Source organism: Wyeomyia smithii, chromosome 2 (assembly GCF_029784165.1).
Source record: "Wyeomyia smithii strain HCP4-BCI-WySm-NY-G18 chromosome 2, ASM2978416v1, whole genome shotgun sequence".
NCBI classification, from domain to species: Eukaryota; Metazoa; Arthropoda; class Insecta; order Diptera; family Culicidae; genus Wyeomyia; species Wyeomyia smithii.
The window spans coordinates 183,721,343-183,733,459 of record NC_073695.1 but is presented as its reverse complement, the minus strand read 5'-3'; the positions used below and the strand labels follow the sequence as shown (position 1 = coordinate 183,733,459).

Here is a 12,117-nt window from a genome sequence, read left to right as displayed (position 1 = left end):
CATCAGTACTCCACTACAAATGATACGCAGCACCTGCCGTTCGAAAACCTTTAGCGAACTGTTCAGCTTCTCGTAGAACTTTCGTGTGTCTTTCGCACGGTACAGTTCCTCCATCGCCTCACGATCTCGATCTTCCTTTCAGCGCTTCTTCTTCCGTAAGACCGAGTTTTGCCTATTCCGTGCGCGTCGGTAGCGTTCCACGTCCGCCCTCGTTTGATGTTGCAGCATTCTCGCTCTTGCTGCATTCTTCTCTTCCACTAACTAACCCAGTCCACAGTGGGGCGACTCCATACAAATGCTGGCCAAGCAAAAAAATGTCTTTAAATCATGGAAAATGCATGGTTTTTGTGTAATTTTGGGACGCTGAGTCCGAATTTGATATTTTTTCATGAAAATGCATATTTTTGATGCTAATGGAATTTCAGTGTTTATATATATATTATATGAGGAAAATTTTACGTCGGTTCCAATGTTTTGCAAAATAAAATGCATGATGCTCGAAAGACTTTCATATGCAATAAAAAAAAAAACAAAAATACCATTCAGTTATAAAGAAAACAAAAAAAAATATCAATTGAAAAATATGCTTTGTGTTGAGAATCACTTATGTCTTTTTTTTAAAGTGACAATATTACATTGCTTTTTTCATCGCATTCTTCTTTTCATTCACTTTCACCTTCATCTTCATGTTTGTGCTCATTTTCAATACAGTTTTAATACATTCAAGAAAAGTTTCCAAAATGCAGTTTCTAAAGTCAAAATAATAATTCACTATTTGCGTTGTAGAAATAAGCCGGCGATTTATTATGTCTTGGTTTGGGTTTACACGATTATTTTTACATGTGACTGGTATGATACAAACTTAAAACATGGTTTTGCTACTCAGTGCTGGTGATCCAAAACATAAACAATGATTAGTTTTTGATACTGCGTTAAAAAACGGAATATAGATGAGTTTAACTTGTAAATATGAAAATAGTGTGATCAATTATACTGAAACATGTTTGGAAACGTTGTTATTATCAAACTAATGCGAGCCATTTGTATTTCTGTTGACGGTTTGCAGTGTAAAATTTAAATTTACATTTATAAAATCCGATATGTGCCGAACACTCGTTATTTCTCTTCGAAATAAGGGTACTCTGCGCAACTCTGCGCAGGATCGGACTAGATGCATTTGAAAGCATTTTTTCCAAGCTATCTTTTAAAACTAGTGCCAATAGTGCCAAACTTTAAATGCTGTTACAAAAAATACGTAATTTTTTGATTCCGCCTAATTTTTTTGAGTATTACAATGAGATTATGCATTATCGAATGATGAGGATTTATTCTCCACTATTTTACAGACAACTTTTTCTTAGACGTCATCAAGATTTAAGTTACCCTTGAGGCTCCAGCAAATTTCATAACATTGCATTTTTATAAAGAAAAACGCTAAAAAACGCTGACTCAGTACACTTTGGAAAATCATAGAAAATTCAAAATTTGTTGTATTACTCTAAAAATCTGGCTTCTAACACTTTGAAGTGTTTACAACACTTTAGTTAACACTTTAGTGTACAACTATAGGAAAAATATAATTAAAATGAAATTCGCATTTTCAATTTTGGGTCGATGGCCAGCGATTCCCCACTGTGCAGTCGTTTCTCCTATTCGGGGTCATAGTAGCAAGTGCCGCTACAGCAGTACTACCTATGGCTGATCGAATGTCCCTCCAGCCATCTTCAAGAGCTACGCCAAGCTGCTTTTCCGTTGGTAATGCTGCTTCCAGCATCTGCGCGTACTCCCGTACAACTTAATCGTCCCGTAGTTGCCCGAGGTCATTGGTTGAAAGGGCTTGGCTACGTTGGGGAGATCAGAGATCAGCGACTTCCAAATTGTTAGCGGCAAAATTGCATCCGGGTTTTAGATATATGCACTTGCCAGCTTGCCAGCCATGTCATCTGTGGATGCCCCACAGATCGTTTTCTACTTGATCTAGCCACCTTACTCGCTGCGCACTTCGTCGCCTCGTTTCAGTTGGTTTGATATCAAGAATCTTTTTCACCGGGCTGTCGTACGACATCTTTAACCCCTTCCTCACGGCATCACCTGACATATAAACTTTGATAACAGTTTAACAACGACACTTGAGGTTCATTAAGCAGAAAATGTGTGCAGTAGTGAAAGCGAAAAACAAGCGAACGGAATATGATACAGATTTGGAAAAATATACCGCATCCCGACGGGGAAAACTATACATGAAACTTCTAACGATGAAAATATTCTAAGCAGTTAGAGAACAGATGATCTTCAACATGCAATATAGTTCGTGCCAATTATGCGTGCGGTTACTGAGTAATGGGAGTCTGAATGTCATTTTTCGATGTAAAAACTGATTTCTCTCCGCGGGGATAGGGTTAAGACATGCTAAGCTTACCATAGTCTCTCGATTTTCACCATTTCGGTGATAAGTTGTTTTTCCAGCAGCTAATGCAACTCGTGGTTCATCCGCATCCGCCACGATCTACCTTTCACAGATGGTATGCAGCACCTTCCGTACAAAAACCCTAAGGGCGCTGGTTTTCCACGAGCATGGATGGATGGTCAACTTCGTGCTGTGGCGAATTTTATTCGAGCTAAGCATCCCACAGAGTCTGAGATAAATGAGAAATTGCGACGCGATCATTGACGCGTAAACCATACTTCGGCAGTAGAGGAAATGCTTCGCCAACCCGAGCGCCTGTTCACCAAGAAGGTGCGGCCTGATCCACGTTCTGGTGTCAACGTGGGACTCAAAACAAAGACACGACGGTCCCCCGGCGAGTCACTGGCTGGAGTAGCTTGATTAACCCTTCCTTATCATGTCCGCGTCCATTGAAGTGCGCGAAGAGTCGTTCTGCACTGATTGCATCAAGAGTCGCTGAAATTCTTGGAAGGTCTGTTGCCAGAGAACTCGTGGTAGACGATGTCGAAGTTTGCCTTGCTGTTCAAAGAAGTCATTTTCATTCAATTCGGTCCATGGCTGCAGCTCACCAGCCGTGTAATTTGTGAAGGTCTTGCAGGTCAAAAAAATTTCTAGATTGGCGCTCCAATGGGATATTTGGTGAAAATTTTATACGTACAAACACCCGTTTGGTTGAACTGGTGATATGGTAGCTATTTCCAATGACGATGAGAGAGTGCTTCCAGTACACAATGGTTCAGAAACCGAATTTAGGGAGAAATTTGGATCTAGAGCTCAATAGCAATATTCTAGACGAAAACTTTCTTCTCATAGTTGTTATTTACAGATTTGATTTCTTGGTATTTTGTCCTGAAACTAAAAACAATTGCCTTTAATTTGATCTAAAAAGATCGAAAATTGACCTGCGGTTCAAAAGTTATGAAGTTCTGAAAATAGAGAATAGCTAACTAAGCCGTCTTTAAATTCACCTTGTATCGAAATTGGGCACCCTAAAGACCCAATAAAAATACTTGTTTGATTATTTTTGACGAAGATCATCAATCTCTGCAATTTTGAGCACAATTGAACCATGGGAGAATAATTCCAAAATAGGATGACCATCAGAACGGTTCTATACGATATATTTTATTTTCTAAAATTCATAACTTTCTAACCAGCCTGGGATTTTCGGTCATGAAATTAGAGATAATTATTTCTAGTTTTAAGGAAAAATGAAACAACAGATCAAATGCTTTTAAATGAAAAATATATGAAATTATAATGATTTTTGTCTTGTTTTCAAATCAAATTTACTCTGATACGAAAAATAATATATTCAAATAAAGTTTTATGTGTTGAGTCAAATGAGATAAGAAGGTATTTTTTATGTTTGCCACAAAAAGAACGTCAAACAAATGAATAAGGCATATTTTTGAATGAAAAACATCAATAACTAGTAGAACTGAGATATTTACGATGTCAGCATTGAAAATTGTTTGTCTTTTTTTTTTTTTTTTATTCTCGCTTATTTTCCGTCGGTCTAGTTCCGCCACTGTTGTGGCCAATCACCGACGCCCAGGGAGGCGACTCCACACCCAGGACCCTAACTCACGACCCGTTTATTAACGGGGCCGGCGCCAACGGCTTTACTTCCTCATGCGATGGAAGGCGTGATCCTAGAGATTTTTCGCCTCAGAAAATCTCCCGGTGTCGGCTAGGATTGAATCTAGACCAGTTGGGTTGGTTGTGAGTGGATCACGCCACCTCACAACCATCGACACCCATGTCGGCGGTGGGATTCGAACCCAGGCGTCGAGCGTGGTTGGCGGAGACGTTACCAACCACACTAGGCCCCCGCTCTGATTGTTTGTCTTGAAAACCCCTAAAAGTTTTTTTAAAGGCAGTGTTGATGTGAATGTTATAGTAAAAGAATCGGAGCGAAAATAGATTAATTTTTTCAATCTAAATTGGTTATTTTCGAACATAGAGAAAAATATTTTTCAACAAAGACGGTAAAAATTAACGGAGCTACAACATTGTACAACAATATTGCTTTTATCTACAAAGTTGAAAATATTAGATACTCGATTTCATCAATGTTTTGGGTCACCCTAATTTTTGATTATTTTAAAATAGGCGCTTCATGTTGTCGAGTTCTAGATCCAATTTTCTTTCTGAATGCGGTGTTTGGACCATTGTGCAGTGTCGTGTAAAATGGAACGGTTGCAATTAGATTGGATAATACATGTCATCAAATCGTTCATAGATCGCCGTTTATGTGCGTAAGTATCGGTTGTATTGAAGAAAAAAGGCCAATGATTGATTGTTTTGCAGATTTAGACAACGCTTATTATTCACCAGAATTTCGTATAGTATCTTTGAACATCAATTATTTTTTCTTAAGAATGTAATCATGGAGAAATTTCTGATCGGGTGACGCTAAAACAATGTGAATCTTATGAGAAATGTCTGAGATATTTGCGCTCACAACCTAACCTAACCTGGTTGCATTTTCATAATTTCATTTAACACTCGTACCTTCCTGCAAGATTTAGTCTTACGTAAAATCATTGTATGTTCCTGCTAACAAATTTGGAGACTACACACTAAATTATTGATGATGATTTGGCTAGGTTTCTGCCAATTCTCTTAAACTTTCAACATTAACATTCAATTTAATCATAACTATAATAATGAAAATTGCATGTGCATGTCGTAAAGCACTAGCATTTCGCGAAATAAACTGTTTTTGTGAAATTATGATTAGGTACCTATTCCAGTTTGAAATGCATGCTACTAATCATTATCTACAAACGGGTTATTAGTTCAATACTCGATTCGCCGGAAATTTCGTTTTCTGTAACCTGTAACTTATCAAAAGGTGTGACACTAATCAAGTTTTCTGAATGACAAATTTGACATTCAGCATGTTTAGTTATTATCGAAATTCACAATCAACACAACAACACAGTTCGTGAATAAAAAAATAAGATGCAACAAAATAACAAGCCGAGCACGTTTGTGAAATCGATCATTGTAGGTTGACTTTTAATCCGATCGAAGAGATACACACATTTATAGTAAACTCCAACTCCTCCTTCTCGAAGCTCAATGACACGAGAACCACGGAAATAAACGAACACACAGAGATAACATACTTTAACATCATTTTGTCGCCATCACCGATTGTGTTTATGTCCAGATTAGTGCGATAAAGTCAACGGTTTCATTCGATATTCATTAAAAAAAAAACAACACACCCGAAGTCATCTTGTCAAGTGGGCCATATCATATCTTAATAATCAACAGTCAAATAAAAATTATCCAAAGTTATACAACCGCATATCTAACGGCGGCTTTCCTTCTGTTTCCATTCCAGATGTTCACCAGTCTAGTCAACGCTAATTGAAATCCCACCAGACGACACAACACCGATCATCAGCGCCCCCGCGTGAAGCAATCTGACGGAAATAATAAACGCAAAAAAGCAAAAGCAGCTAAATAGCGGGAGGAATCATGACACGAACCATGACAGCGTCAACACCGCCGCCGTCACGGTCGCTGACAGCCGCTTGCGGTCCATCAAGGCGGACCCTGCTCGGCGGTCTCCTGCTGCTGGTGATCTGCATACCGGAGGGCATAATTGGATTCTGTCCGTCACTGTGTACCTGTGAGGCCGATCGTAACCTGCGGACGGCTTGCATCAACGCGTCTCTTGAGGTCGTCCCGATACAGCTGAACCCGGAAGTGCGCTACATCAACCTTAGCTCCAACGTAATAACCAATGTGCACTTCACACTAGGCTTCTACTATCAGCTGGAGGTGCTGGACATCTCCCACAACCGACTGGACACGCTCGGGTCGAAGAACTTTGAAGCGCAAGAGAAACTTCGATCGCTGAATCTGAGTGACAACTTGTTAGTCAGTTTGTTAAAGGACAGCTTTCGAGGAATGAAACGACTGGAAATTCTACTGCTGAACGATAATCGGATAGAGAAAGTTCATCCCACAGCCTTTCAAGGATTGAATAGCCTTAGGATCTTGGATTTGAGCAATAATCAGTTGGTGAGTTTCGAGGAAGATGTTCTGAGACCGCTGGGTTCGCTGGAACGATTGAATTTAAAGAATAATCAACTGCTTGAAGTACCGTATGACACTAACTTGCAATATTTAACGTCGCTGCGTCATCTCGATCTGTCGGTGAACCTGATAGAGGTTATTGCCAACGATAGTTTCGAGGGGTTGCGCGATTTGCGAACACTGCACTTGGAAGGCAATGTGTTAACCGAGCTGGATCTCGGTGCTTTCAATGGGTTAAATGCATTGAAGCACATTCAACTGGCCGATAATAATTTGACGGTAAGTTATTGCAGCCGGCTTTGAATGCTGCTCGAAGCTATAATGTTATTTTTTGCTTTTTTTACGTTTCGACAGACCATCCCAACGATACAACTCTCCAAGCTATACAACCTGACGGCGCTGACACTTAGTGGAAATTCATTCGTCGAACTTCCAGCGGTATCGTTTCTTAATCTGTTTCATTTGCGGGAACTACACCTCACCCGGTTGGATCGGCTAAAGCGAATTGATGCTCGGTAAGTTCGATGATTGATTAATTATAGTCTATAAAATGTAATTAAAGTCTCACACGCATTAATGAACTGAGCTTCACGATCAACTCAATCAACCATCGGATGTAATAAAAATCCGTTCGATGTGCTGTTATGAGGCATCAAATTTTATAACACGTTTCTACCAGTCAGCAAATCATCACCTCGAGAAGCTTTCGAGTTCCCAAGCGTACCTACTGTCAGACGACGCTATTAAAATGCTACTACAAGTTAAACTCATTGAATGTTCGCCGAAGAGCAACATCATTCTGCCATCAATTTTATGCTCGAAACCTATTTAAAAGATTACTGCTCGCTGCGAATCGGAGTCACATTAAATGTAAAACCAAATGACTCTTACAATGTATAGGTAGAGTCAATTACAATGTACACATCAATGGACGACCGACAATCGGAATGCGCCAAGCTTTTTCCCCTCCTATGAGACAGGTACTTGCTGAATAGATTAAACGATATTGTATTAACAAAATGGCTATTAAAATTCATCTCACGTGTATCCATGGGCAAGTATTACAAAAGATTCACTGAACGAACCCTGCAATACCCAGTTTATGCAGGAATGCGTGGTATTTACAGTGGAAAAACTTCCTATGTTAGAACGCCGGTAACATCGATTTTCACGCTTTATCGCGGGCGAGAAAAGCAGCCTGCTTCCACGTTGTATGAAAGGTGCCGTTTGCAAAAGCACGACAAATAAAGACATGTTCCGCCATAAAGGAAGTCTTTTTTATCACCCAGCTGTGCCGCCAATAACGTCGGCACCTCTTTCTGGTGTCTGCTTGTTGCGATGACATGCCTTTTTACTACCAGACTTTAAGACTTTTTCCATGCTCGCTGGAAGGTGCATCGATATACGAAAAAAAAACATGTATGGGCTGTGCGAATACGACTATGAAGCAACCTCATAAAGTAGTTCGGCTAAAGAAAAAGCGACTTGGCGAACAAAAAAAAAACACGGTACTACATATTTACCTTCCAGTGGAAAGGATGACGAGTAAAAGCTGATAATATGAAGTTTCCACATGCCTCCATGTTCGCGCTTTTTATTAGCTACTCGCGAAGGCGAGCCTTCGGTATGTGGAGAAGGGGAAGGTGTTGCTGCTTGTTCACACTATAAGGTACTATTACCGTTCACGAGCTGTCGTAAATATCCCACTCCCACTCAGGTTGAATTCGAAACATGCCACCGTTTGCAGTTGGTTCAATTGTTGTGCATACCTGAGTTTGGCGTGCCTTGAATGGTTCTTTTGGAATTGAGATGAAGTGCGATCGTAAAGTTTATCGCCGCAATATCATTTTCGGGTAGTTACGAATAGCTTTAAATTCTCTAAATTGTCGGTAGTTAGACTTTATAATTTCAAATATATAAATATCCTTAAATTACTGACGGATCAAAATAAAAATTAATTTGAATCGGCATTCAAGGATACAAGTGCTTAGAAAAAGCAGTTTTCCGTAATCACAAGCATTTGCAAAATGATAAAAATATAAATTATGATAGGTTGATATTGACCGTAAGAAAAACTAAAAAATGTGTTAAAAAACTAGTACGATTTAAATATAATATACATTTATTTTTGTGGAAATAAGAATGTTAACACGTATTAGTGATTCCTGATGTAGACTGTGGGTTTTTAAAAATAAACTGTCAATATCTTCAATGCTTTAGATTTAAAAGAAAGGTTTTTATATGGAAAATAACGGTATGACTTTTTTCTTTGATGTCTCAAAATAAACGATAATTGTCTTTCAATGCAAATAAGTCATTCGGATTGCAATAAAAAACTTACGTTGGCGAAATTCCACCGTTAAAACTTAATATTATAGAATAACCTTAATCTTTAATCGAAAGGATTGTGTGCATAGCCACGATTGCTAGTTTGACGTAGAGGTAGAACTGCTTAAGGCTGTTTGTTGTTTCACTTGCATAATTGCATTCGAAAGTATTAAGTTCAAAGCACCTGTCAATCGAATTATTTTTTTTTTAAATACGAAAAATAATGACTCATATTTACTTTGAATTAGATTAACTATTCTGATGTCATTATTGTGATTTCAAAGATATTTGCAACCCCCCCAACAGATTTCACTTAAACATTGAGATTTAATGCAATGCTAGTTGAACGCACCTTTGCTTACGTTGCACGGGATAAAAATAGAAGGAGGGTGGTATCCAAGACACGACCGCATAGTTAACGTAGGACTACAATAATTTTATATTTTTATTTTGAAGCTATGTTTGATTTGAGCTCGTTTTACTTTTGTAGTTTGCTTGATTTATTTTAACCAATTCAAGCTCAACATCTTCCAAAAGGAAATAAATTTGGTTTGGGTGGTAATATCAAGTATCTAGGTCGTCAGCCCAAATTCATCAAGCGACACCGCAAACGACTTGGAACTAAAACTAGTTCATTGGTGGCCATTTCTACTGTTAAGGTCGTCTTTGACCACTTAAAAAGTCAAAAAAATCATGAAAAGAGAACCGTTCATTATTGGCATGGTTCGATTTTGGTAACAGAAAAAAAAAATCTGGAGTGTGCCAAAATCGAACGGGGTCTGTATTTTGATTATTTCTTTGCAGCACTCTATATTAGAAGAAAAAATATTCTCTTTGACATTCGCAATGGTCCAGAAATCAAATTTAGGTGGAAATTTGGGTCTAGAGCTCTATTGCAAAGTTTTAGAGGAAAACTTTTTTACTTACAAACTTACAAGTTGCTTACAACTTACAAGTTACTTAAAATTATTGGAGCTATAAAATTGTAGAACAAGGTTTTCTATCTACAAAAATAAAAAAGTTAGATACCTGATAGCATCGAAAATTTTGGTCACCCTTATTTTTGATACTTTTTCAATAAGCGCTTTATCATATATAACAACATTGTAGAAGAAAGTTTTTCTTTAAAATATTTCAATAGAGCTCTAGACCCCTAAATTTGCTCTGGATCTAGATTTCCCCCTAAATTTGGTTTCTGGACCATTGATAAATACCTTTCATTCTAATATAGCGAATTTTCTTTAACACACGAAAAGGCAACCTTCTATAAAATATTTAATTGAGTACGATTTAGTAGAAATTAACTTCCTTCTATATCTATTTGTCTTGTTGAAGCTGGCTCACTCACCGATCACAAAGCGGCAAAGATGTCAAAGATGTGAAAAATACAAATACTAATGTCGGAACTCTAATATCAAGATGAAATGAATTTGGTTTTCCTCTATACTGCCACCGCGGGATGCAACTAGTATTGTCATATTGGACTGAATTCATTTAGCTAGTAAAATATAATCATCAGTACCAGACACGAATGCACACAATAAGTGTAAAATGTCTTTAATAAAATAATAAATAATAATATCCACAGTACAGCTCGTTCAACTACCTATTCAAAGATCTGTACGGAGCATTTTGGTTTTCTATTGTCTTTCAAATATCCTATATTCAGTTATTTAAATAAATCTGAAAAAAGCAGAGTGTAGAGTTCAAAAATAAACAACGCATTTTGTTGTCCCCGGCGGCGCAGCGTATTTTGCGGCACCCGAAAAATCATATTGAATTCTGATATTTGCTGCTATACCAAACAAGAAGAAGAAGAAGACAATTCAAACGGAAATTCGATTGTGTTTCACGCCCAACTTTGCGTCAACAGCGGCAATGTAGTTTCCACTTGGCTTGACTGCACAAAAATGAATATCGATTTTTTCTGCACTGATAGACGACGAGTAACCAGCGCTCTGTTCATACATTGCTCGGTGCAGTACTGTTGTCTGTGCCATCATATTCTCCTTCAAGACATCAGTTTTATTAACATTGACATATTTTTTAACAGCAGAACGTAATACTGTCTGATAGTGGAGATGGTTACGAACTTTCCGAAAAAGCTTCACCTTCAAGACAACAAAATAGTCTAGGCTCATGGAAGCTAACATTAATTGACCTATTCGGACGGGGAGATTCTGTAAAATTTTTTTGCCACTGTTATACAGGATATCTCAGCAGGCAGTTGGTGTCTATTCATGAAGTCTATGCCGGGCGTGCTCGCATATGATTGGTACATTGTTGGTGAAAATTCGACCTTGAAACTTTTATTCAATTTTTACTGTTTAACAATGAAGTGATAATGAAAACTGAAGAATCACAAAATTGTCCATCATTTTATCAATCCAACGACATATTGATTATTGTGATCCATCATGTGGTTACATCAGTATAACCGTTTAAAATCTTTCATTTCGACGTTACATCTTGGTTTTAGTTTTCGCGGAACGAATCTCGATATAGTGCGGTTATACGTAGTCCTACGTCGAAAAATTCAAAATCGTTTTATATATTTCACTAGCTGACCCGGCAATCTTCGTCCCGCGTATTTTTGTGTTTAATTTAATAATTTTAAACATTTCAAATTCATTGATTCCTTCCAATTTGTTTATATCGTTTGAAATTATTGGTTTTATCGGAATGACAACATCCTCGACTTTTGGCTTTTATACATCACCTGTGTTTCGGAAATATATTGAATGCATTTCAGTTATTTTCGTTGTTTTCCAGAAACTGAAAGTGGTCATCTTCGAATTCAAAATGGTGTCCAGGGTCAATGCTTGGCTTCTATACATCATTTCGATTACGGAAATATCCATATGTAGTAGTATTCGGTTATTCTCGGCTGTTTCCCAGAAGTTGCCATTTTACAATTCAAACTGGTGGCTGAGGTCAATTTTTAGTTCCTTGCATCATTCTGGATCGGATGATACACATATTGGGTGGTATTTGGTCACTTCAGGCTATTTTTCAGAAACCGTAAGTCGCCATCTTGGATTTTAAAATGGCATTTGGAGACAATTTCTGACCCCTGAGCGTCATTCTGGTTGAATAAACACTCATATTGGGTGGTATTTTGTCATTTTTGGCTGTTTTCCAAACACCGGAAGTTCCCATCTTACAATTCAAAATGTTGTCTGAGGTCGATTTGTGGCTTCAGTGCATCATAACAATCCCGGAAATACCCATATTGGGTGGTATTTGGTCATTTGCTGCTGTTTTTCAGAAACCGGAAGTCGCCA

General features: G+C 38.0%; 1 protein-coding gene across 2 annotated transcripts in view; it reads left to right on the top strand.

Annotated features, from left to right (window-relative positions):
• LOC129725952 (nyctalopin-like) overlaps window positions 1-12,117 on the top strand; it is a 296,366-nt gene that overhangs the window by 273,430 nt on the left and 10,819 nt on the right. For both annotated transcript variants that reach the window (XM_055682410.1, XM_055682411.1), the window contains 2 exons: window positions 5,805-6,784; window positions 6,860-7,020. In XM_055682410.1, the coding sequence (XP_055538385.1) occupies window positions 5,942-6,784; window positions 6,860-7,020 (1,004 nt within the window). In that variant the 5' untranslated portion in view covers window positions 5,805-5,941. The remainder of the gene's footprint in view (window positions 1-5,804; window positions 6,785-6,859; window positions 7,021-12,117) is intronic.